This window comes from Caretta caretta, chromosome 6 (assembly GCF_965140235.1).
Source record: "Caretta caretta isolate rCarCar2 chromosome 6, rCarCar1.hap1, whole genome shotgun sequence".
In the NCBI taxonomy this organism is placed as follows: domain Eukaryota; kingdom Metazoa; phylum Chordata; order Testudines; family Cheloniidae; genus Caretta; species Caretta caretta.
Window position 1 is genome coordinate 2,688,436 of NC_134211.1, and position 26,661 is coordinate 2,715,096.

A 26,661-nucleotide genomic window follows, 5' to 3' on the forward strand; every position below is an offset into this window, starting at 1 on the left:
CACCTGGAGGGAGTGTCTGATAGCCACGCGTTTAGAGTGAAGGGGAGGAGCCCGGGAGCACAGAGTCTCGCCCCCATGGGGCTCTAGGGGAGCAGACAGCTATGGTCCTGGAGAGAGCGGGGCTTAGGGGCTCAGAGCCATATCCTCTAGGGACTCAGGAGGGGGAGGAGTCCTGGGGCGGGGGGGGGGCATATAGCCATAATCTTCCAGAGGGCTGGTGCCTGGGAGCATAGCCCACACCCCCATGATGGCTGAGGAGGGCAAGGAGCCCGGGGGGGGGGGGGGGAGCAGAGGGCTATGCCCACCTGTGGGGGGTTTACCAAGGAGCCCACGCCCCCCAGAGCGGGGAGGGGCCCCAGCGGCACACAGAGCCACCCCCCCCCCGCAAGGGGGGAGGGGCTCAGGAGGACTGGCGCAGTCCGTCTGGCAGGCAGCCGCCAGGCCCATTGGGGGGGGGGACGGCCTCGTCGAGGGGTGGGCCGGGGGCAGGGCCGTGGGTACGCAGGTGCTTGCGGAGGTCGGAGGCGCCGAGGAAGGCCTTGCCGCAGCGGGGGCAGGCGTGGGGCCGCACCCCGGAGTGGATGCGCTCATGTTTGCGCAGGCCGGCGCGGTCGGAGAAGCCCTTGCCGCACTCGGGGCAGGGGAAGGGGCGCAGGCCGGGGTGGAGCCGCTCGTGCTTGCGCAGGTCGTAGGGCGAGGCGAAGGCCTCCCCGCACTCGGCGCAGGTGGGCGCCTCGGGGGCCGCCTCCGGGTGCTCCCCCCGCTGGTGGTGCCGCAGCCCCGCCGCCTCGCCGAAGGCGGCCCCGCAGAGCCGGCAGACGTGGCGGGCCGCGGCCCCCGCGTCTTCCTCCGCCGCCGCCTCCTCCTCCTCCCCGCCGCCGCCCCGCCGCTCGCCGTGGGTCCGCTCGTGCTTGCGGAGGCTGGAGGAGACCACGAAGGTCTTGCCGCAGCGGCCGCACTTGAAGGGCCGCTCGCCCGAGTGTACCCGGTGGTGCTTGGTGAGGCTGGCCCGCTCGGCGAAGCTCTTCCCGCACTCCCCGCACTGGAAGGGCCGCTCGCCCGAATGCACCAGCTGGTGCCGCTTGAGATCCCAGGAGGCCACGAAGGTCTTGTCGCACTGCAGGCACTTGTAGGGGCGCTCGCCGGTGTGGATCCGCTGGTGCATGGCCAGGTCGGCCGGCTGGCGGAAGGCCTTGCTGCACTTGTCGCACTGGTAGGGCTTGACGCCCTGGTGGGCCCGCTGGTGGCGCCGGAAGCTGGAGGGATCCGAGAACATGCGGCCGCACTGCGGGCAGAGGAACGGCTTCTCCCCGGAGTGGGTGCGCTGGTGGCTCTGGTAGGACGAGAGCTGGGTGAAGCCTTTGCCGCACTGGCCGCAGCGGTAGGGTTTCTGCTCCGCGTGGATGCGCTGGTGGCAGGTGAGCGAGGAGGAGCGGGAGAAGGCTTTGCCGCAGTCGGAGCAGAGGAAGGGCTTCTCCCCGGTGTGGCTACGCTCGTGGTTCTTCAGGTCCTTCAGCTCGGCGTAGGTCTTCTGGCAGGCGCCGCACTGGTAGGGGCGCAGGCCGGCGTGGATACGCCGGTGCTTGCGGAAGACCGAGGGGTCAGCGAAGGCTTTGCCACACTCGCCGCAGGTGTAGGGCTTCTCCCCCGTGTGGGCCCGCTGGTGGATCTTCAGCTTGGAGAGCGTGCCGTAGCCCTTGGCGCAGTGGGAGCAGCGGAAGGGCAGGTCGCCGGTGTGCCGGGCCATGTGGACTCGCAGGCACACTGGCTGCATGAAGGCCTTGCCGCACTCCTGGCAGATGAAGGGCTTCTCGCCCGTGTGGCTACGCCCATGGCTACGCAGCTCCGGCGCCGTCTTGTAGGCCTTGGAGCACTGCGGGCACTGGAAGGGGCGCTCGGCCGAGTGGCTCAGCTGGTGTTTGTGCAGCTGCGAGCGGTCGGGGAACTCCTTGGCGCAGCTGGGGCAGGTGTGCTTGGCCGTGGCGGGGCCCCCCCCAGCGTGGCACTTGGCGTGGCGGAGGACCCGTGGCACGCTGGGGAAGGTCTTGCTGCACGCCAGGCACTTGTAGCGCCGGCCGCACTTGGCATAGCTGGCAGGCTCTTCTTTCTCCTCCTCTTCCTCCGAGTCGCCCTCCAGCTTCACCACAATGCTCACTTCGGGCTCCTCCATCTTTGCGGGGGAGGGACGGGGGGCTGCTCTCTGAAAAAGAAGGCAGGGGAGGGTTACAAGGAGGGGTCCATAGCGAGATCAACCCCTCCTCCCCCTTGGGATACAGTACGATGGCTGGGATGTGCATTAGGGAAAAAATCCCACTGCTCACACCAGTGTGTCCACTGGGCTGCATATAGACTCAACTAGTACTGTATAATCCTGCTCTTACTAGGAGTTCAGCTATTGGGCTGCCTATAGACTAAACTAAAAAGGTATAATCCCACCTCTAGCTGCTCTAGGGCTGCCTGTAGACTAAACCAGCAAAATATAATCCCACCGCTTCCACCAGTGGAGCCATACAGGACGGGAAGGAAGGACCAGCCATTAGGACACTACCTGAAGGCTCAGGAGATCTGGATTCAAGACCCTGCTCTGCCACAGATGCCTTGTGTGACCGTGGCTACGTCACTTGTTCTCTCTGGGCCTCAGTTTTCCCATTTGTAAAATGAGGTTAATAGCAGTTCCTATGTCCCAGCGGAGTTGTGAGCATAAATATCTACAAGACTGAGGTGCTGATATACTACAGAAATGGGAGCCAGATAAGTATCTAAAATAGGAAGATACTAAACCAGGAAAGTATAATTCTACCATTGGTCTGCACAGAACGTAGGTTCAGATCCTTATAATCCCATGAGCACCTGCATGTAGAATAGGTCAACAGTTTATCATCCCACTGCTCACACGAACAGGTCAATTGGGAGCACTCCAACGCTGCAGACAAAGGGGACATGGTTACACAGGGGGCTGACCAGGTATTTAACCACTCCAGTGGCTGCGAGTCTATTGTGAGGCACTTGTGGGTGCTGAACTAGGGCATGTGTTCAAATGGAGAGCCAGACATTTGTTTTGCCACTCCAAGGAGCGATAGCCTTAAAATCCAAGAAACACCATAGATCTGTTTTTCAAGGTCATCTATTTGCCTTTTCTTTTTCGGTCAAGAACTGTAATGAGGCCACAAAAGGTCTCATTAGTTTTGTAGGACCCACAATATTTCCAGATTTAGCCAACCAGCAGACGGTGCACACATTGACAGGGTACAGTAACAGACAGAGGAGTCTCCTCTCAGCATCCTGGATCCTTTAACTGATGTCCTCTGCAGTTAAACTGAGTTTTAAAGACGCTCTGTCCTAAAGATAAAGCACCAAGGTTTCCTGGGCACAAATCAGTTCCCCAAAGGGCTCAGGGACATTAAAATTAAGAGCTCGGGTCTATTTCCTCTTTGTGGCTTTTTGCCTCTCATCAGCCAGCCCTGCTATTTCCTGCTCATATCAATGGACTCAGCCTTTCCTGTAGACTAAACTAGGAAATAGGTCTGATAACTAGATTCCCAAGCCAGAAGGAACCATTGTGATCATCTAGTCTGTCCTTCTGGATAACACAGGCCAGAGAACATCCCCCAGATAATTCATCCATCCATCCATCTTACTTTAAAAACTGGCAGTGACGGAGAATCCACCATGACCCGTATTAAATTGTTCCAATGGCTAATTACCCTCTCAGTTAAACATGTCCCAACTTCTTTCCAGTCTGAATTTGTCTTCAGCTTCCAGCCATTGGATCACATGAGACCTCCCTCTCCTAGACTGAAGAGCCTGTTATTAAATATTTGTTCACCATGTAGATACTTGTAGACTAGTTGAGATTCCCTTGTCTATGCATCCCAGGATTGCATTAACTCTCGTGGCTACAGGTTTCAGAGTAGCAGCCATGTTAGTCTGTATCCGCAAAAAGAACAGGAGGACTCGTGGCACCTTAGAGACTGACAAATTTATTTGAGCATGAGCTTTCGTGAGCTACAGCTCACTTCATCAGCTGCAGCCCACGAAAGCTTATGCTCAAATAAATTTGTCAGTCTCTAAGGTGCCACGAGTCCTCCTGTTCTCTTGGCTACAGCGTCACGTTGGGAGCTCCTGTTCCACTGAACGTGACCGCAAAATTTTTTGAGTCACTGCTTCCCTAGAATCCCCCACTCTGTAAGTAAGGTCTGCGTTCTCTGTTCCTAGATGGATCCATTTACATTGAACCGTATCAAAACACGCATGGTTTGCTTGAGCCCGGCTTAGCAAGCGAGCCAGATCGCTCTGTAGCAGTGACGGGGCCTCTTCATGATCTACCACTCCTCTAATTTTGGCGCCAGCTGCAAACTTGATCAGTGATGATTATATGTTTTCTTCCGGGGTCGTCGATAAAAATGTTAAGTAGCATAGGGCCAAGAACCGACCCCTGCGAGACCAATATTGGGAACACAACCGCTCGATGATGATTCCCCGTTTACAATTACATTTGGAGACCTATCAGTTAGCCAGTTTTTAATCCGCTTAATGGGCCGTGTACATTTTATAGCATTCTAGTTTTTTGAATCAAACGTCGTATGGTACTATGTCAAATGCCTTACAGAAGTCTAAGGATATTACATCAACTCCATTACCTTTATCAACCAAACTTGTAAACTTATAAAAAAAAAAATCAAAGTTACTTTGACAGGTTCTATTTTCCGTAAATCCCTGGTGATTAATTATATTACACTCCTTTAATTCTTTATTAATCCAGTCACTATCTCGCCCAGGGTAATGTCAGGAGTCTCTGGATCATCCTGGTTACCCTTTTAAAAAATTGGCACTATATTAGCAGTCTTCTGGCACTTTCCCAGGGCTCCAAGACTTACTGAAAAATCAACATATTGAGAATGCAAAGGAAACGCAGACACCAGAGCCCCTTTGCTTTGGTAGCCCTGAGCACGAGGAGCAAACAGGGGGTCGGGAGCACAGATGTCTTTGTTACAATGACAGGTTTCAGAGGAACAGCCGTGTTAGTCTGTATTCGCAAAAAGAAAAGGAGGACTTGTGGCACCTTAGAGACTAACCAATTTATTTGAGCATGAGCTTTCGTGAGCTACAGCTCACTTCATCAGTTCATCCGATGAAGTGAGCTGTAGCTCACGAAAGCTCATGCTCAAATAAATTGGTTAGTCTCTAAGGTGCCACAAGTACTCCTTTTTTTTTTGTTGTTTGTTACAATGAGCAGGCAGACATGCAGCAAACATGGGGTCCGGGGCATGGATTGTTTAGTTGCACCGAGGAGCAAAGTTAACCGGGTCCCTTTAGGACCAGGAATTGCAAGGGCTAGGGGGCCAGAAACCTAGGGCAGTTCCGGAGAGCAACAGTTTGCAGGTATTTGCCATTCTAGGGAGTAGCCTCCCCTCTCCCTCCGGGGAATTTTGTGCATTATTTCTTGCTTGGGATTGGGACCTGCCGGGAGGCAAAAAGCAATTGCAAAATGACTGTCTTTAGGACCGGGGCAGGCGAGACCGGTGCAAAGGGGGTGGGGGGGGGGTCATCCTGCAGAGACAGGGAAAGAACAGCGCAAGGAGACAGAGATGGGCCGCGTTTCTGCGTGGGTTTGCCCGGTTCAACTGCAAAGCAAAATGGCTGTAGCTAGGACCAGGGGAAGGTGGGAAATGCAACCCACAGGGGGCTAGGAGGTAGGACGGGATTGCCAAGGGGAACTCGCCTCTCTTTGTGCATTCGAGCCTGCAGACAAATACCGAGCGGGGCTCGAGTTGCATAGGTTGCAACAAGCCAAGCAACGTGGCTCGGGACGGTGTGTGTGTGTGTGTGGTGGTGGGGGGTAGAAGAGAGATTTGCAAGGCGAGGCCTGTTGCAAAGGGAAGGGCTCCCTTCCAAAGCAATCATTGCATGGCTCCGCGCTTGCAAAATGGCTGGTTTTAGGACCAAGGGAGGAGACGCCGCCCCAAGGAGGCAATGCAAAGGAGAGAGATGCTGGAAAAGAGTATGCCCCCCAAAAGGGGGGGAGGTGTTTATTGTCTCCTTCTCCGCACTGAAGGATAGAGATTTTGCACAAGAAAGTCGTGCAGAGGCGGAGAGGGCTGGCGGCAGGGCGCTGGCTCGGGCGGCCTGCAAAATGGCTCTCTCTAGGACCACGGGAGGAGGCGCCACCCCGCCGGCCGGAGCAGGGTTTGCAGGGAGGCTGCACCAGCGTGCACCCGAGGCGGACAGGCCGCCCCGGGGGCCCTGCGAGCTGCGCCTGGCTGGCTACCGGGGCTGCTTTGCAGCCGGGCTGGCGAGGAGCAAGGCTGGGTTGCAAAATGGCTGGGGCTCGCATCGGGGGAAGAGGCTCTCCCCCTGGAAGGAGGGTAGGGTGGGGTGGGGTGGAGTGGGGTGGGGGGGCAGTTTGCAAAGGAGATTTGCCCCCTCCCCAGAGCTGGCGTGCATGCACCCCTTAGGAGGGCTTGCAATGGGTTAATCTCTGCCTTACCTGGCGTCTGCCTCGCCTTTGCTGCTGCTCCCCACTCCCTGCTGGAGCGGAATGAGTCAGCCCCTAGGACCCTGAGGGAGGGGAAGACAACAGTGGGGGGAGGGGGGGAGAAATGCAAAGTAAAGGAGCCGCTTAAAGGGATATTAACCCCCCCCCCCTCCATAGCCCAGCAGGCCTCCAGCCCCTGGGGGGTGTATTGTCGCCAGGCTGGCGGGGGTTGCTACACCCCAGAGCCTGGGGGGGTGGGGTGGAGGAGGGGGGTTGATGGCAAAGGTAGGAACCTTGCTCCCCGGTGGGCTGTTGGGGGGCGGGAAGAGGTTGGGGGTGGCACCGCAGGAAGTGTGGCGTGCCCTGGCACAGCACGGTGGAAGGGGGTGTGGCCATAACCGGAAGTGTGGCATGCAGATTATCCAATGGGAAGGGGGGCGGTACAAACTATTTTATCGGGGCGGGGGCACCCCCCGCCCCAGAAAGGAGTGGTGGCGGGGGGGAGTGAAGGGGGCTGAAGGGAATGCTGCGCAGGGAGGGAGTGGGAGAGAGAGTCCAGGAGTCCTGACTCCCCTCCCCTCCCCCAGAGAACCCAGGAGTCCTGGCTCCCAGCCCCCCCGCTAGCCCCCACTCCCCTCCCAGAGCCAGGGAGAGAACCCAGGAGTCCTGGCTCCCGGCTCCCGCCCCCTCGCCTAGAGAACCCAGGAGTCCTGACTCCCCTCCCCTCCCCCAGAGAACCCAGGAGTCCTGGCTCCCAGCCCCCCCCCGCTAGCCCCCACTCCCCTCGCAGAGCCAGGGAGAGAACCCAGGAGTCCTGGCTCCCAGCTCCCGCCCCCTCGCCTAGAGAACCCAGGAGTCCTGACTCCCCTCTCCTCCCCCAGAGAACCCAGGAGTCCTGGCTCCCAGCCACCCCTCTAGCCCCCACTCCCCTCGCAGAGCCAGGGAGAGAACCCAGGAGTCCTGACATATTGAAGGGGAAGGATTTGACTGTAACATAAAGATGTTGATGGGGGGGGGGGTCAGTTTTTCTCTGTGGACCCCGCCCCCAGGGTGACCAAATAGCAGCTGTGAAAAACCGGGACGGGGGGGGGACAGGCGCCTACTTAAGAAAAAGTCCCCAAAACAAAAGTCCCCAAAACAGGGACTGTCCCTTTAAAAACAGGGTCACCCTCTCCCCCCCTCCCCTAGGGAAGTTGCAGGGATTTGGCACGGAATGGAGGGGGGGGGCGGGGGTGTAACTTGGCCCCCAGGAGGCGCGTGTGGGGGGGGGACCCCTTTAACGGTGACACCCCCCGGAAGTGCAGCCCCACGGCCGGGGGGCTGGGGGGGGGCGGGCTTCCCGGGAAGGCTTTGCAAGCTGCACATTTCCTGTTTCCTAGCAACAAAAGGAAGTATTTGTTGTGCCCTAGGCTGGGTGACTCTTCCAGCCCCGGCCCCCTGGCTGAGGGGGCAGCAGGGCCTGGCGGGGGGGGGTTTGCAGGCGCCCCCCGCCCCCCAGCAGCAGGGCAGAGAGGGGGGCTACAGGGGCAGGGCCCTGCTCTCCACGGGGGACGGACCAGAGCCACCCCCACGGGCTGGGAGGCGAGATTTCCACCCCCACGGGGGGGTGGTTGAATGGTCTGGCCCGTCTGGAGACCCCCCCCCCAGCAGGGAAATCAGCCCCCCAGTGGGCAGGTGTCTCGTCTCTTCCAGGGGGCGGCAGGAGGCGGTGGATCGGGGAGCCCCCACCCCGCCTGGGCTCTCCCGCCACCAGAGGACTGGGGGTTCGCCCCGCCTGGGCTCTCCCGCCACCAGAGGACTGGGGGTTCGCCCCGCCTGGGCTCTCCCGCCACCAGAGGACTGGGGGTTCGCCCCGCCTGGGCTCTCCTGCCTCCAGCATCACAAGCCCCTGGGCGCTCCGGTCTCCAGCAGCTTGGGGTTCACACCCCGGGGATGTGTCGCCAGCCTCTCGGACGCCCCTGGATCCAGACCCTCGGGGCTCAAGCCCCTGTGAGCTTCTGTAGCCAGCCACTCGGGGTACAGCAGCCTTGCACCCTGCGAACTGGGGCTCAGTTCCCTCAGCCGTGAGCGCCTCTCTCCAGTCGCTGTCTGGACCCAGACTTTTGGGGCTCGGAGCCCCCCTTCCGACCTGTATCTGGACCCTGCCAGGATCCGGAATTGAAGACTGAACTCCACCAAAAGTCTGTGCCGGTCCCTCCCCTGCGGGATAAGGCACCCCGGGGAGCCCTGTATTTTTGGGGCTCGTCCCTACAAATTTCCTCTCTCTCTTGTACCCTGAAGATCCTGTGTTTGCCTCCACGTCTGGCTGTCACTTGGGTTGTGACTCCCTGCCTGGAAACTGCTTCAACTCTCCTGCTCTTGGCCTGTGTGTCACCTCTGGGATGCTCTATTGGACCCTGGAGGTAAGAGGCTGGGATGCTGGGTTGTACTGGGGTTAGTTAGGGCCCCATCTTTATCCTGAAGTCACATGTAGTCTTTTAAAACGCTTTTTCCTGTTGTGTTTATGAAGTGGGTGGAGATGGTTATTCTCGTTTTATGAATGGGTAAACACAGGGTCGGGGACTTACACACTCCCTTTGCAGCCCTGGGGATCAGAGCTGGGAACCCAGGGGTCCTGGCTCCCAGCCTCACCCCCTGTTCCAATCCACTAGACCCCACTCTCCTCCCAGAGCTGGGGTTAGAACCCAGAAGTCTTGCTAATTCCATCCTCCCTCCCTCCCTGCAGTTTTAAATTGGATGCAATTGTTTCTCGCCCTTCCTTAGCTAAAAATTGTGTGGAATGGCTGTGTGTCCTGTATGCTGTGTCCCGCCCTAGAAGCAGCTGCATTGCAATGCAGGATGAGTAATCCCCAGGCAGCATCGCTGTGTGGCTGTTACCCAGCTGACCCTCCCTAGAGGTGGCAGCATCTCCGTGCCAGGCGAATCATCCCTGTGCTGCATCGCTGTGCAGCTGTTCCCCTGCTAGCCCACCCCAGAGGCAGCCACATCTCAGCGCTGAGTGAGATGTATTGTCCCCAAAAGCACCTCTCACTGTCTTTTTCTCTACCAAGGTTGTGGAGTGGCCTAATTTACCTGTCTCGCTATGAGCACAATCAAGTCACGTTGGAGGCTAGAAACTTTGAAAGTCTGTTTTTTAAAAGGCTCCCAATTTTAAAGAGCGACTGAATGGAAAACAGCCACCCACCCACACCCGCCCTGAGAGATTGTTGTTTCTTTAGCAATCTCTGGGCCATTGAAGGCAAATGAGTTACACCAGTCACAAATCTTAAAGTTCCCCAACCGATTGCGTGTCCTGCCACCAAAAATTCTTCTCCAGGGCTTCCACTTCTTATGCTTCATCTCAAGCCAGCGATGATATTTGCTCGTGGGGGCGGAAAACATCCATTGTCAATTTTGCCTTGTCCCATAAATCTGTGTGTGTGGCGCTGACCCTTGCTGGAGGGAATTGGGGGCCCCAGCCCGTGGCGTGTGTGTGTTTGTGTTTTCCCACCCTGATGTTTTGTCGATCTTTAAAATGTGGAGCCTGCTACAGCCGGCTGCTGGTGTTCAGAGCCTCAGAAATGGCTTGATGGTGCTCAGAAATATGCCTGGTTGATATTTTTTAGGGGCAAAAGTTTCAGATTAAGTGAGAATTAATTGAGTGTTTTTTCTGTGGTGTGTCAGTTATATTTAGCACTTTATTTACCTTGTTACAGGTGGCAAAATGGAGTCATGCACTTTTCTAATTATTATAATTAAGCCAGTGTACTTTAAGTTATCCTTGCCCTAATCAAGGATAAGACACTTATTACAGGTGTTAGCCTTACTAAACATGAGTTGGTATCTGTTTTCCCCATTTAGCGATGGGGAAACTGAGGCACAGAGAAGGGAAATGTGTGTCTTTTTACTTACTCTGTGTCTTTTTGGCAGAGCAGGGTATAGAACTCAGGTGAACCCACCCTCCTCTAACCACCAGAGCCGCGGTTCTCAACCAGGGTTCCCCTGGGGGGGCCACGTGCAGGTTTCAGGGGCTCCACTAAGCAGGGCCAGTATTAGACTCCCTGGGTCCCAGGGCAGAAAGCCGAAGCCCCGCCACCCCGAGCCCTGCCACCCAGGGCTGAAGCTGAAGCCTGAGCAACGTTGCTTCACGGGGGCCCCGGGCAATTGCCCTGCTTGCTACTCCCTAACACTGGCCCTGGCTTTTATATGCAGCAAACCAGTGGCACAGGTGAGCTGTGGAGTTTTTATAGCAAGTTGGGGGTGGGGGGGGGTCTCGGAGAGAGAAAGGTTGAGACCCCCCTGCACTAGAGTCCCGTCCCCTCTCTGAGCCCGTGACGGAACCCAGGAGTCCTGACTCCCAGCCACCTCTCCCATGCACTCTAACCCACTCGACCCCGCTCCTCTCCCAGAGCTGGGCTTAGAGCACTGGAATCCTGGTTCCTTTTGCGCGAGAACTGAGCGTTCGTGACTGTGAGGGGGTGTAGCTCCCTGTCCTGGGCACACACAGTTCTGCCAGTGCCCCTCAGTCTCGTTCCACAGACCCCTGCAATCCCAGCCCTGGGCTCCCCCGACCCCCAGCTCCGCTAGTGCCCCTCAATCCAGACCCGCAAGCCCAGGCCTTTCTTAAACCAAGTACTCCTCCAAAACATGACACAAGCGAGGAAGCCGGGGAAGGAGGCCTGCTGACCACATTTCATTTGTAACCTGCGCTCAGCTTGGAGCTAGTCAGCGGAGGGGACAGCTTAGTTCCTTTGCGTCCCCGACAGAGCTGTCTGTGACTGGTGTTCTGGCAGGCAGGCCAGCTTCGTTTTCCCTTCTCAGACACAATGAGACATCAGATGTTTGTCTTCAGCTTCCTTACATGCTGTTTTATTTAGAACAGGACTCCTGGGTTCTATCTCCAGCCCTGGGAGGGGAGTGGGGTTGAGTAGGTTAGAGCGGGGTGGGGGCTGGGTGCCAGGACGCCTGGGTTCTATCCGTGGCTCTGCTGTGTGGCGTTTGCTGTCCAATATCCTTCCACCCGCCAGGCTATCAAACAGCGTAGCCCAGGGTAACCCCGTCTGGTCTTTGTTTTTGCGCCTCCTTGGGCTTAGTTCCCCTGGTCTGGAGAGGATGAAGCCATGGGTCCGGTAGCAGCCAGGCGTGAGGCTTGGATATGGGCACTCATTTGGCGGCATTTTAACCCCCCTTCCCTTGCTTGTGTCCCTGCAGCTGCCGCCTTGGGATGCCGTAAGGAGCCGGAGGAGGAGGAAGAAGCAGCAGGAGGGGATGCAGGCTCGTTGCACCGGAAACGGAGCTCTCCGGGCCACCGGCCCAGCCCCGTGAAGCAGGCGGAGACAGTGCCCTCCCGCCGTCCGATGTGAGCGATGGAAGAGCCCGGCTGCGAGCCGAGCCAGCCGCAGCGGGAGGAGCGGCCGTTCAAATGCGGGCAGTGTCAGCGTAGCTACCGCCACGCCGGCAGCCTGGTCAACCACCGGCGCACCCACGAGGTGGGACTCTTCACCTGCCTGCTGTGCGGCAAGGAGTTCTCGAACCCCATGGCCCTGAAGAATCACCTCCGCATCCACACCGAGGAGAGGCGCCACCGGTGCCCGGACTGCGGCCGCAGCTTCCGCGTCGCCTCCCAGCTGGCCAGCCATCGCCATTCGGCCCACGCCAGCCGCGGCCAGAAGGGAGAGGAGGACGGGGAGAACAACTTCCAGCAAGGGCAGGACTCCTCGTCATCGGATGCCGACGTCTTCCCCGCGCTAGAGGGCGGCGGCGCCGGGACGTTGCTGAGCAACCTGGAGAAATACATTGCCGAATCGGTGGTGCCGGCTGATTTCTCCCAGCTGGAGTTCCCTGGCAAAGCGGAGGAAGGCCAGGAGGCCCCCGGCCTGCCGGCAGAGGAGCGGCGCTATAAATGCAACCAGTGCGATAAGGCCTACAAGCATGCGGGCAGCCTCACTAACCACAAGCAGAGCCACACGCTGGGCGTCTACCAGTGCGCCGTCTGCTTCAAGGAGTTCTCCAACCTCATGGCGCTCAAGAACCACTCCCGGCTGCACTCGGAGTACCGCCCCTACAAGTGCCCATTGTGCTGTAAGGCTTTCCGCCTGCCCAGCGAGCTGCTGAGCCACCAGAAGGCCCACGAGAAAGCCCGGTGGGCTGGGAGAGCCCCCTCGGAGGGCTCGGAACACAGCGTCTCGGAGGAGGACTCCATTTATACTTCGGCCAAGCTGGATATCTACCAGCCGCCGGCGGCCGCCTTCGGAGAGGGCGCCCCCTGCAGTTTGAAGGATGGGGCGAAGGCTGGGGGCGGGGACCGGGGCAGTCCAGATGGGGAGCTGTGCGTGAGGTGCGGGGGAAACTTCGCCGATGAGGAAGAGCTGAGGAACCACAGCTGCCTCTACCCAGAGGAGGAGGAAGAGGAGAAAGAGGATGGGGGTGGCTTGGCCCAACCCACGACGGATTCAGAAGGGGCCTGGGAAGCCAGCAGTAAGGACGGAGACCAAGCGCGGCCCTACCAGTGCGGGGAGTGTGGCCGGACCTACCGCCATGCCGGCAGCCTCATCAACCACAAGAAAAGCCACCAGACGGGTGTCTACAGCTGCAACTTCTGCTGCAAGCAGCTCTTCAACCTGGCGGCCCTTAAGAACCACCTGCGGATACACCTCAAATCTAAGCCGGCCTCCCGGCCCAACCTCCGGTACTCCTGCCCCCCAGCGCCTGAAGAGGCTGCTTGCCACCTTGACCAGAGCCCCGCTGAGCCAGCCGGCGGGGAGAGGGCCACAGAGCTGCCAGGCCGCGGGGAAGCGGATGGAGGAGGTGCTCTCAAAGAGGAGGAGGCTGGTTGCATGGAGGAGGAAGAGGATGGGGCATCAGAGGAGCGGCCTTACCGCTGCGGGGAGTGCGGCCGGACCTACCGGCACCGGGGCAGCCTGGTCAACCACCGGCACACCCACCGGACAGGCGTCTACCAGTGCTCCCTGTGCCCGAAGCAGTACTCCAACCTGATGGCCCTACGCAACCACGTCCGCATGCATTTTCGAGCGTCGCGGGGCAAGGAGCGGGGGAACTACCCATGTGCCAGCTGTGGAGAGAGCTTTGAGGGGGAGGCAGAATTCCAGTGGCACCAGCTGCGCCACGCGCCCGGGGACACCGCCCCCTGCCCCAAGGAGGGGAAGGAGGAGGAGGAACCAGGCAGCATCCGCACGCAGGAGGCAGCCCTGCTGCAGGCCATCAAGCGAGATGTGGAGGAGTTGGAGGCGGTGGGGCCTGGGCCAGGGATGTCTCACATCTGTGGCTGCTGCGGGATGACCTTTCACGACCTGGCCAGTTTGCAGAGCCACGCCCTGGTGCATGGCGATGGGGAGCCTTGCACGGGAGAAGGTGAGGCGGAGCCGCCAGGCAGACGGGTGTACAGTTGCGAGCTCTGCGGCAAGTCCTACCGCCACTCGGGCAGCCTGATCAACCACAAACAGACGCACCAGACGGGGGATTTTGAGTGCTCGCTCTGTGCCAAACGCTTCTCCAACGTGGCTGCCTTCAAGAGCCACTTACGTGGCCACCAGAAGCCGAGGAGGGGCCGAGTGGGGCCGGAGGAGGAAGAGGAAGGGGGCGTGGCGGAGGCGGAGCCCAGAGATGCCCCTGATGGGACGATGCAGCCGGAGGGAAGTGGAGATGTTGGGCATGGTGGCCCGGAGAGTACCCGGGTTGGAGAGGAGGGGGCGCTGAGCGAGGAGGAGCCCCAGCGGAGCTACAATCTGCGGGGAGGCAGTGCGGTGAACGGGTGGCAACACCTGAAAGAGGAGGAGGAGGCCGAAGCGTCACCACCCGGCAGCCCCAACTCTGAGCCCTACCCAGGCGAAATCCTCGACCACAAGAACAGCCAGCAGCTGGGCATATACCAGTGCTCCCTGTGCCCAAAGGAATACTCGGACCTGGAGGCACTGAAGAGCCACTTCCGCGGCCATGCCACGGCCCAGCAGCCGGGTGCCAGTGCCGAGGAACGTCCCTTCCTTTGCAGCCTCTGCGGCATGATCTTCCCAGGTGAGACGGACCTGCAGCGCCACCACGGCCTGGCTCACGGCGGGGATGGGGAGCCACAGGAAGGCAGCTTGGAGGCTGACGAGGCTGCGGCTTTCCCCGGGCTCCAGCAGGAGGGGGAGGAGCGGCCAGATGAGCGCGACGGGGAGGAAGAAATGCTCCTCTCCCACATCTGTGGCTACTGTGGGCAGACGTTCGACGACATGGCAAGCCTCGAAGAGCACAGCCTGGGCCACCGGGAGGAGAAGGAAGCGGCATTGGCTGACACCACCATCCAGCTGCGGCTGGGACCGCGGCTGGAGCTGCCGGAGGAGCAGAAAACCGGTGTGACGCCCCCAGACAGCCGTCCCTATGCCTGTGGGCAGTGCGGGAAAACTTACCGGCACGGTGGCAGCCTGGTCAACCACAAGAAGACCCACCAGGTGGGAGATTACCAGTGTGGCGTCTGCTCTCGGCAGTACCCCAACCTGTCCGCCTACCGCAACCATCTCCGTAATCACCCCAAGTGTAAGCTGAATGACAGCCGGCCGGCCGGCAATGGGAACAGTGCAGGGAAGGAGCCGGTGCTCCCGCACGGCAGGGAGGAAGGAGAGGCAGCCGCGGCCCCAGCTCCCGGAAAACGGGACCCAGGTGGCAGCGATGCCGAGGAGGGCAAGCTGCACGTGTGTGATGTCTGTGGGGAGCTGTGCAAGGGCGCGGCGGGGCTGGAGGCACACTGTGCCACCCAGCACCCGGAGGAGGAGGAAGAGCTGGTCCGTGCTGCCAAGGAGGAAGATGAGGAGGGTGGCAGCGGGGAGGAAGGCGCCACGTCGGAGCGCCCCTTCTGCTGCGAGCAGTGTGGCCGAAGCTACAAGCACGCGGGCAGCCTGATCAACCACAAGCAGACCCACAAGACGGGCCTCTTCCGCTGCGCCATCTGCCAGAAGCTGTTCTACAACCTCATGGCCTTGAAGAACCACAACCGCATCCACTTCGAGACCAAGCGCTACAGGTGCACCCAGTGCCCCAAGGCCTTCCGCCTTCAGAAGCAGCTGGCCAGCCACCAGCGTGTCCACCGCGAGAGGAGACCGCCACTGCCCTCCTCGTCCTCCAGGAAGTTGGCTCACGCCAAGAGAGCAGGCAAGGCCCACGCCGACGGTGGCAGGGTCTCGGAGCCGCCCAGGGCCCCCAAGAAGGACCCCGAGGAGCGGCCGTACCGGTGTGAGCAATGTGGGCGGACCTACCGCCATGCCGGCAGCCTTCTCAACCACCGCAAGAGCCACAAGACGGGTCATTACTGCTGCCCCGTCTGCCCCCGGGCCTACCCTAACCTCATGGCCCTCAAGAACCACCAGCGCATCCACTTCGAGGTCAAGCGCCACCGCTGCCCCGACTGCGGCAAAGCCTTCAAATGGCAGAGGCAGCTGGTGAGGCACCAGCTGATCCATGCCCAGCGCTGGCCTCGTCCCGGCAGCAGGAGCTCCCCCGCCCGCCCCCTACTAGAGGGCAGCACCCTTGTCCGGAGCAAGACGGCACGAGAATGGCGGGCCGCCCGGAGGGAGCAGGGCGGCAGCCATGTTGACGCCTCAGGTGGCCACGGGGACGGTGGCCATCTTGGCACTACCTCAGGTGGCCATGTTAGTGGTACCTCAGGCCCTCATGTTGACAGCAGCCATGTGGGCAGTGCCTCAGTTGGCGCCTCAGGTGGCCATGTTGTTGGTGGCGCCTCAGGCGGCCATGGTGATAGCCGCCATGTTGGCAGTACCTCAGGCAGCCATGTGGGCAGCGCCTCAATTGGCGCCTCAGGCGACCATGTTGACACGGGCACCCAAACCCCAGTGGGCGTCAGTTCGGCGCCCCTTGGCCCTTTCCAGTGCCCGGTCTGCCCCAAGCAATTTCCCACCCCATCAGCCCTCAAGAACCACGGCCGGGTCCACACTAAGAAGCGTTTCGAGTGCTCGGAGTGCGGCAAGGCCTACCGGGCCTCTCGGGACTTGGTCCAACACCTGTGGCGGCACCAGGCGGAGGCAGAGGCTGGGGCCGCTCCTGGCACCAATGGCCTGGTGGACCAGCGCCCCTACAAGTGCGACCGTTGCGAGCGGACGTACCGCCACGCTGGCAGCCTCCTCCACCACAAGAAGGTCCACACCACCGGTCTCTACCACTGCCCCGCCTGCCTCAAGGAGTTCCACAACCTCTTGGCCCTTACCTACCACCTCCGCACCCACTCGGACAAGAAAGGCCGCTGCTGCCCGGACTGCGGCCAGGCCTTCCGGACTTCCAGCCGCTTAGCCAGCCACGCCAAGGCCTGCCACGGCCAGGCCGGCCGCGCCAAAGCCGGCCACGCTGCCACAGGAGGGGCCCAGGGACCTGAGGCAGGCCCCTGCCAGGACACAGGGGTGGATGGCAATGCCACTGTCACCATGGGGCAAGTTAGCTGAGGGTCGTGCGAATGTGTGGGTGGGGGGGATGAGAGGGGATGGAGAGATGGAGGCGGGGGAGTCAATGTCGATCATTATCCTAGCACCAAATCGTTAGGGAGGGGAGGAATTTTCAGAGGCACAAACGGGGACGGGCAGGAGAGGCGCCCAGTTGCGGGGGAGGCAGTTTGTGGGTGGCATGGACCAATTAGTGAGGGAGGTTTTGGGGTGGATCCCAGTTCTCCAATGGATGGGTGAGGGGAAGCGGTGTTGGTTTGATTCTCTGCTGCCTTTTTGTGCCTCTGAGAACTTTTCCCTTAACCCTATTTTACCTTGTTTTGGCCCCCAATTCAGGAGAGATCTTAAGCACCCGCTTAACTCTAAGCACGTGCTTAAATCCAATTGATTTCAATCAAGTTTTCAATCAGCTTGGCTGTAATTCTCAACGGATTCCACTGAAATTCGTTCAGATGACGCTCCAGTGATCTCCTGCACAGGAGCCTGAACGTTGTGGTTTTAAAAAAAAAAACAACACAAAACATTGGTGCCATGGTTTTATTTTGGTTTGGTTTGGTTTTTCGACGTCTGTAGAATTTAATTTTCTGGTTTGTTTTGACCAATTCCCAGCTCCTTTTTATATGGTGTCTGTTATTGGAGAAGAAGGAGGACATTTTAAAAATTGCTTTCGTGTGGGGAAAAAAAAAAATTTGCCCCTAAAAATTGACACACGTGGAAAAAAACAGTCTAATTTTTTTTCCTCCCCCCCCCCCCCCAAAATTGGCCAAGATGTCCCCTGCAAAAAGTCCAAATATCTTTAATTTAAAATATCTGTAATTTAATTTTTTTTTAAATAGACACCTTTTGTCTGAGACTTTTGGTTGTGTTTTTTTGGAAGAGGGAGAGATTTATTTATTTTTTTAAAATTTCCTCCTCAATCAACAAAAGTTGGTCTTAAAAAAACAAAAAAACCCTTTTTTTAAAAAAAAAAGAAAGAAAGAAACTAATAAGAAGACACACTTTTTGTACTGAGAGCAAATTGTCTTAATTATAACAATTTTCCTCCCAAAACAAACAAACTTGTCTTGTTTTTGAAAGAGAACTAAGTTTCCGTTTAAGGAGAATACAAATTTTAAACTGTTTTTTTTTTTTTTTTTTCCTGAGAAGAATCAAATCTGAATTTTAAACCAACTTTTCGTTTGTGAACAACACACATTTGCTTTCAAAATTCCTTTGAAACAATTTGCTTAAAGACTCCTTTTATGGGGGGGAGGAAATAAAAAAAAATGACCAGTCTTTCAAGAGAGAGAAATGTTGGGGTGTTTTCAACTGAGGTATTGAATTGTCATCGTAGAAAAATTTCCTCCTTCATAGGTTGGGATAAAATATAGTTATACCTCCCAGAAATCGTTATTATTGTGCTACTGATCCAAGATGTATGAATATTTTTTATTGTTCTATGGTGCAGAATATGTAAGTGTATTGCAGAAATCCTGATGGTACTCAGATCTCTCACACAAAGCAGTCTTCTCTTTTAGAAACTCCAACACTTAAATTTTTCCTGTATTTGTCTCGGTACGTGGAACGGTTTTAAAAGAAGATTCTATTCCCCCACTCCAACTACAAAACCAAACTCCCAGCTGCCTCCACTTTAACCCGTTCGACTCCCCTCCCAGAGCTGGGGCTAGAACCCGGGAGTCCTGACTCCTAGCCCCTGTCCATCCCCCGCTCTAATCATTAGTCCCTGCTCCTCTCCTGGAACCGTGTTCATATTGAAATGGCTATCGCTTATTCTTCCCCCAGCTGTAATTTGGTGGCTCTTCTGTGTCGAATAAAAACCAATAAATCTGGGGGTTTCCTGCCCCCTTACATTCAGCTCTGTTATTTGTAAGTGACTTTCGCTTTGGAGCTAAGTTTGAGCTCCCTGCAGCGCTGATCTCTGGGTTCTATCCTAGCTTCGCCACAGACTAATCTTAGACCCCGACTGGAGACTGCCCTGACTCAGTTTCCCCAGCTCTTTAGCTACCTCCCTCCTGGTGGAGTAAAGCTTTTTAAGTAGCTCGCTTGATTGATCTGTATCTGTACAGCACCTTGCACGGTGGTCCTGGTGCACAACTGGGCTTCTTGGTGCCATAGGTATAGAAATAATGGCCAGGCAGCATGCGGTAGACTCACTTCTGCCCCCTCGTGTGCTGGTGGTGGTGCGTGGAAAGCAGTTTCCACCCTATAGAACGAGACACAGATTGTTTCCTGGTGATTATTTTAAAATGTTGTTGCTTCCTAGGAGAACCGAGCCTGGATTTGGGCCTCTGAACCTCAGACGTCTTTCAAAACTTCTGCCGTCAATGATAAAAACGGGTGTCCTTTACCCCCAGCCTTTAACAAGAAGTGGAGACCAAGTACTGCCCCCGCTAGCCCTTTATTGAGCCTTTCCACCCACTCGCCAGCTGGCCCTGGGATTCTCATTCATTTTTTCCTCCCAACCGTCTGCCTCAAGAGAGGGCTAGTTTGATGCCCCCATGCATCTGTGTGATCTGTGATACGCTTATAAATTCGGCAAAGCCCTGGTGCTTGTTTTATAAACAAGCATCTAGGCTTCCTGTGCTCACGCACGCGCTCGTTCTCTCTCTCTCTCTTTTGTTTTTCGTTTTGAAATACGGCCCAGCCCACACGATAGCAACGATATTTGCTCTCTGGACCCTAGCTGAGATTTCTCATTGCAAGGCAGGTCTTACAAAGGTGGCATTAAGTTTCTTAGGGTCTTGTCTAAACACAAAAAATAATTTTTATATTCCATCCCTGTTTAAAATTTTAGAAGGAAGCTAAATTTGTCTGTTTTTCATTTTTCCTGAGGGCTGAGGGGGTTAATTTTCTGCTGAAAATTCAATTTTTTTGGCAGAAGTTCTATTTTTTTTGTAAAAGCTGAAATCTGAATAGTTTTGATTTAGAAATGCTTCTGCAGTGCCTTCTGGGAGGTGTAGTTCAAATGCCTCATCTTCCTTTCATAGGCTGGGCTTCCTGGTCAGTCTATATTTCCCATGATGCACCATGGCATGTCTCTTGAGTTGCTGCAGTGTATCATGGGAATTGAAGTTTGATTACTTCATGCTCTCCATTCTCCTGGCACGCTGCACTCGCTAGTTGGATTATATCTCCCGTGATGGAACATCTCTCCAAGATGGGAGAACATGGTGCATCATGGGAGATGTCAGCCACTCATGGAACGGGGCCTCCAGAAGCAAACGAGAGCATGAAACACCTGAGCTATACCTCTCCTGTCTGGGAGAGGGGAAGCAGTGCATCATGGGAAAGGTAGTCTGACTGAGCAGCCTGACCCAGTGAGGAGAACAGGGACAGGAGGTAATGGACCTATGCCTCCCATGAGGCGGTGCTGGCTCTCTCCAAATGGCAATATTTCAATTTCCAGCCACTTTTTTTTTGACAACAAATTGAAAATTTCTGGAGAACACTGATCCTTTTTTCTAAAACCCCAGTTTTCCACCAAAAAAACCCGTACAGATGAAAAGTTTTCACCTGATGTAGTTAAAACAGGAGTGGCCCCAGCCTGGATGAAGTTGTACTGACATAAAGATGCTTCTCCCAGTGTAGCTATTCTCATACAGGAAGGGCATTAAGCTATACCAATATAAGACATATTTATACCAGTGTAACTGGCTCCATGCTTGATTGTCCTCTTGGAACTATATCAGGGAAGAAATCGCCCCCGGACTGCCATAGTAATACCAGGACAAAATTTGTGTGTAGACCTAAAACTGGGGTAGCCGTTGTAGCTGGACAAACAGCCCCTCTTAACTGGAACCCTTACCATTCTTTGACCATTGCTTGATCAGAGCGGCTACTAAAAATATTTCTGCAGAGGGGATGAGAGGTTTAGGACACAGGGACCTCAGTCTAGCTAGCTCTCCTTAGCTAAGTTTATCTGATCTAGTGGGGAAGGGGAGTTTTCCCTTTAAAAAGTCTTCTGGCCTCTGAGCGCAGAGGTGGGTCTACGGCTCAAGTTGCTATCGAGTGCGTTGGACTTTTATTTCCAGCCGATCATTAGTGAAATTCGGGGATAAAGTTTGTATAAGAAGAAAATGTTGGTTAGACTTTTGTGTGCAGGCGGGGGTGGCATAGGGAAATGCGTTGTATTTAAGATGTTTTGTTTTTTATTAATTAACTAAAAATCTCACCGAGAAAAAACTCGACCCAACTCCGGCCGGATTGTGATTTGTTGTTATGTAGAGTATGAACCCCGGGGGCTCCTGAAAGCTGCCGGACCTTTGTCTCCGTGCGATAGTGGAAGCGTTTTGGTTTAGTTCCGTGGGCGACCTTTGTACCAGTGTAATAATACCTAGCGCTCCCAACTCACTTTGCGGAGGAGGTCGGTGGTATTATCCCCATTTTGCAGAAGGGTAAACTGAGGCTGACATGTCCCAGCAGGCCACTGGCGGAACTGGGAATAGAATCCACATCTGTGTCGGTAGAGTGCTCCAACCATTAGACCTCCCCGTTGTACCTATATAAACACACCTGTAGCAATCTCTGCCTGTTTAAAAATCACGAGTTTTTTTTTATTTAAGAAAAAACAAAACAGTGAAGGCGGGGATCCTCTTTATGTGCCTTGGGGGGTCATTGTTTTGCCCCAAGGTTGAGAGCCAGCACCACACTTTGTTAAAGCTCAGGTTCTTATGTGTTAATCCCATGGACTCCTGCAGCTGGGGCTCTGTGCAAGCCTCATGATTTACACCTGCCCTGGGCCGTATTTCCCTTTCTACAGTTTACAATGTGCTTGAGTGGCGTTCGAGGGGAGCTTAAAGTTAAGCAGAGGCCTGATCGTTTGTGGGATCCTTGCCTGGAAGCATCGGTGGGTTTGGCTTTCTAAATTAGAAACTTTTTAGCCTGTGTTTGTAACGGGATAGGTCTACACAGCCTCCCTCAAGCACCCCCGGTTGTGCCAGATGCTGCATGGATCCCCCTGACTAAGGTCTAGGCCCCCATCATGCCAACTGCTGCGCAGACCCCTCCACCCCAACCGAGATCCTGGCTTCTGCGGTGCCAGGTCTTGAACAGAGACAGTGCTGGGAGCCGACAAAACGGGTCATTCTCTGTTTTACAGTGGGGGAAACTGAGGCCCAGCAATTTGGAAGGATTTGCCCAACATCACAGGTAGTGGGGTATGGAACCCAGGTACCCTGGCCCAGAGCCAGAGCTAGAACCCATGGGGTCTCTCTCTGCGGGGGTGACAGGAGTAGAGGTCATGGGGAACTAGTAACTGATTCCCTGGCAAGATCTTTATTTGCAAAGCCAGGAACTCTTTGAATGCAAAGGGCATCAGACAGCTCAGGGGGGCCTGGTGGGGACTGCCTAGGAAGAGGGTGGAGGAGTGATTCTGAAAGTGAGATCCCCAGCTGGGGTCGCTCGGCCATAGCTCCATTGGGGTCAATGGGCCAGACCCCCAGCTGGGGTCACTCGGCCGTCACTCCAGTGGGGTCAATGGGGCCAGACCCCCAGCTGGGGTCACTCGGCCGTAGCTCCACTGGGGTCAATGGGCCAGACCCCCAGCTGGGGATCTAGCCCTGACTATTGGCTTTTGCTGTCCCATGCACAAACCTTTCTAGTGCTATGGGTCGCTCTGGCTATGGGGTCCCTTGGAACAGCAGAATCCCAACCCCCACATTGGCCCCCTTTGGCTCACCCCCACCCCCGCACCCCTCTCTCCTCTGAACTGCAAGCCCAGGTGCTGGGGGGGTTAAGAAATTGGAGGGTCCCCTCCCCTCTTTACAGAGCCCCGATGCTAAGGGTGATCCCTGGGTGACAAGGGTTTGGGGTTCATGCTTCAGGGTTTCAGCCAGTCACCTGTAGGGGTCAGGAAGGAATTCACCCCCTATCCACCCCATTGCACAGCTGTCCTGCGGTATCTGGGATTGTCTCCCCCTCTTCCTCTGAAGCATCAGAGATCAGCCACCATTGGAGACAGGACACTGATGGGGGGGCCTGTGCCCTGAGCCCCTCCAGGGGTGCTAGGATACTGCATGGGAAGCAGGGAGTATGGGGGGTATGTGTGTATGTGTCCCCACTACTTCTTAGTGGCTGGGATAGCGTGTGTGTGTGTGATATAAAGATTTTTCTATCAGTGATCAAACCATAGTAATGGTGAGGTGGACAAAATTGACTTCATGCCAACAAGGCATGGGCCTGTGATTAATGCCCTGGTCTAGGAATCAGGACTCCTGGGTTCTGTCTCTGACTCTGGTCTAGTGGGCCAGAAGCTGGGGGTGGGTCCGGGAGTCAGGACTCCATCTTCCGAGCCTGATCTAAATTTCTAAATGTTCTCTAGCTAAAGCCACAAAGGCTGCAGGTTACTTCTGAACCGGACCGCTCCTGAACGCCTGTCCGTGGCAAACCCTTTTCCCCTCACCACAAGGGTTTTTCACTGACAAACCATCGCTGCAACTGGGTTAAATTGGTTTCGGCTGATGGAGAACATTGTGTGTATGTAGGTAGTTAGAATTAATGGCATAACTAGTTGGCAGGAATTCGGTGAATGAAATTAGATTCCCCCCCTTCCTCCCCCCGGGGGACCCCGGTCTGATTCTAGCCTGGATTCTGTTCTATCCCCATCTCTGGGTGGGGAGTGGGGTCTAGTGGGTTAGAGCAGGAGGGGCTGGGAATCAGGACTCCTGGGTTCTATCCCAGGGTCCAAGAGAGTAGGGTAGGGCTTGGAGCCAGGACTCCTGGGTTCTAGCCCCAGCTCTCTGAGGGGAGTTGGGCAAAAATCTCCCTCTCTCCCTTCAAGACTTGCAAATGCCATCCTAGGATGGAGCAGGTGAGGTCTATCCGGTCACAATCAGGAAGCATTAGTGCCATCGGACAAGGCACTGGGAAGACCACACCTGCGATACGGTGTCCAAGTCTGGTTACCCAGGTTTGAGAAAGAGGAATTCAGGTGCAGAGAGGGGCTGCCAGGCTGCACAGGGCAACAGAGAGCCGATCTTGTGAGGAGACTGACAGACCTGGGCTTAGTCTAAAACGCAGGCCGAGAGAAGGGATCTGATGGCTCTCTATGAATGCATCTGGGGGGCAGACACCGGGGATGCAAAGAGAGCAGAGCTGTGGATGCCAAAGGACAACGGTGGCACAAGAACAACCGGGGCTGGATAAACGGAGGCTGGAAATGAGCTTGCTAACTGTCCGAGGAGGGAGGTTCTGGAGCCGCGTCCTGAGAGCAAACACGGGAATTGGTTGGCAAGTGGATGATACTAGGGGACGGATGTGACAGAGCGGCTTGGAATAGCAGGGCCTGCACCAGAGGTTCTTCACGAGTGACAAAACTCACAAGAGCTCAGTGTGAGGGACAAAGTGTGAAATCCGCGAGAGGGAGAGAGACGAGGTGGGTGAGATAATATCTTTTATTGGCCCAGCTTCTGTGGATGACGGAGAGAAGCTTTCCACGCACAGCTCTGTGTAAGCTCCAAAGCTTAGTGGTTTGAGCATTGGCCTGCTAAACCCAGGGTTGTGGGGGGCCCATTTAGGGGTCTAGGGCAAAAATTGGGGATTGGTCCTGCTTTGAGCAGGGGGTTGGGCTAGATGACCTCCTGAGGTCCCTTCTAACCCTGATAGTCTATGATCTCCTGAGCCCCACCGGGCTCCAGTGATGGTAAAGAAATACAGATGGGACCGTCACGGTGCTGTTACACCGACTGAATTAACCTTCCTGTTTGTTACACGTGTTTCCTACAGCCCCATGTGGATTTGGTAGTATCCAGCTGAGATCTGCTTGGGTCTGTATTGAATTTTCTTTGATAGCATCTCGCTTAGCAGAGTGGAGAGAGACCTTCGATTTTCTACTTAGGATAATGGGACAATCGCACTGATGGTCGTTTCCCCTGTTGGCTGGCTGATACTGATGTTATTTTTAAAGTCTCTATTTTGTAATATTTTATTTAAGTTGGAACAATTGCCTTTTTTTAATCGTGGAGAAGACAAATGAAGGTTTTATTTCGGGTTTGTTTTTCTTTAGGTCAGACTGGGCTGGATTTTTAGATTTAAGGAAATAAATTTCAAAGAAAAAGCAGGGGCTGGGTTTTTTTTTTTAAATGTAGGCGATGGCTTAGAGGGGTGAAGGGGTGGGAAAATATAGGGCTGGATCCTGATCTCAGTGATCCTGGTGTGAATCTGGAGTGACCCGAATTCAAGTCACTAGAAGCTGGCTCATGAATTCCATGATGGAGGGTTTTAGCTAAAAGTTACTGTCCAAGATTGTTTTGGGATGTGTGGGGGAGGGGACATGGGGCCTTTCCCCTCCAGCGGTCGCTGGCTCGTTTGTAGTTAGAATCTCTCTTTCCCTCCTTCGTCTTCCACATCTTAGACTTGCACCATTTCCAGCCAATTGGCAGGGGACTACCCTACCCACAATGCTTTGCAGTCACCCTACAGTGTGAGTAGTTCGGTCAACGTCCCGGGGCCCTGCATGTCAAAGCAATGACCGGCCAGGGGTGCACGGGTGATTGCAGTAGATATAGGCCAGAGTAAGATCCTTTGCTCCTCTGCAGGCCTAATTACCCAGGTGCTGAGGATGTGAATGGCTGGTGGAGGCTGGGAGCCAGGACTCCTGGGTTCTATCCCTGGCTCTTGAAAATTTGGGATCTTATTGTTGTATTAAGAGACTTAATACAACAAAATCTTTTCTGACCGTCTCCCAGCCCCCTGCTCTAAGGGGAGTGACCCTGGATGTGCAGGGGATGTATATTCTCCCAGGGGTGGACAGTTTCTGATGTTCAAGCACAGGCCTGAAGGATTGATGGAGACATAATGGTGAAAGGCAGGGAGATCTGAGCAGTTTTGGTGGTCCAAGCACAGGGCTGGGAGCCAGGATTCTTGGGTTCTCTCCATGGCTCTGGCACAGCTGCCTTGTGTGATCAGACAGGTCACTGCATCTTTCTGGGCCTCAGTTTCCCCATGTATAAAATGGAGATGATAGAATTGTGTCTATTTAGACTGTGAGCTGGTTGGGGCAGGGACTTTGCAGCACTTGGCACAACTGGGACCCTAATCTCCCCTCCCCTCCGGGCCACCTGCTCCCCTCAGTCAATCATCCTTAGGCAGAGCCCACCCCAGTGCTGAAGACAGGAGGAGTCCTGGCCATCTGTGGGGGGTCTCTTCACCCCATGGGGAGCCCACCTGAGTTGCGCCCAGGCTGTCTGATACACCCCCCTTTGTAGAGTCCCAGCACCCCCAGGTGCGAGGCAGGACATGTTGGGGGGCTGAGATCCAAGTGCCAGGACCCAGCTACCCTCTGGATCTGCCAAGGTAGGGTCTGCTTCTCCATCGGGGTTGTGCCCCTGTGACAAAAGTCGGGGGAGAGCTCAGCTGGGCCTGGGATCTTGACTAGGGGACACTTGCTCCAGGGCATCTGTCGGCCAAGCCGAGCACACCCCCAGGGACCCCTTGCATCCCTCCATCCCCCTTGGGTGTCCCTCTCCCATCCTCTAGTTCAGTTTGCAACCCCAAACTCCTCTCCCATGTCAGGGGCTCTGTGTGCACCCCCTTTCCACCTCTCCCCCCATGCCAGGGGCTCTCTGTGCCCCCCATTTCCCCCCACCATTCTATTTCTTTCTCTCTGGAAGATCAGTCATTCAGTTGTCAACAGTTTCAAGCTATTTGGGGCAGGAGCAGAGCCCTGGTTTCAGGGGAAAAAACCACCCAAAAACCAAACACCAATGATGCAATCTCTCAACCTGATGAAAAATGGTCTTTTGTGGGAGGCCGTATCTCGGGATC

General features: G+C 55.8%; 2 protein-coding genes across 2 annotated transcripts; one reads left to right on the top strand and one right to left on the bottom strand.

Annotated features, from left to right (window-relative positions):
• Window positions 1–306: 306 nt before the first annotated feature.
• ZNF668 (zinc finger protein 668) lies at window positions 307–6,757 on the bottom strand. The gene is made up of 3 exons (XM_075129178.1): window positions 6,488–6,757; window positions 2,851–2,923; window positions 307–2,200 (listed from the first exon to the last, which is right to left on the bottom strand). The coding sequence occupies exons 2-3, from the start codon at window positions 2,854–2,856 to the stop codon at window positions 401–403; spliced, it is 1,806 nt and encodes a 601-aa protein (XP_074985279.1). The 5' UTR covers window positions 2,857–2,923; window positions 6,488–6,757; the 3' UTR covers window positions 307–400.
• Window positions 5,342–21,091, top strand: ZNF646 (zinc finger protein 646). The gene is made up of 3 exons (XM_048853386.2): window positions 5,342–5,382; window positions 8,756–8,877; window positions 11,666–21,091. Exon 3 carries the CDS (start codon window positions 11,821–11,823, stop codon window positions 16,900–16,902), a length of 5,082 nt encoding a protein of 1,693 aa, XP_048709343.2. The 5' UTR covers window positions 5,342–5,382; window positions 8,756–8,877; window positions 11,666–11,820; the 3' UTR covers window positions 16,903–21,091.
• Window positions 21,092–26,661: the final 5,570 nt, after the last annotated feature.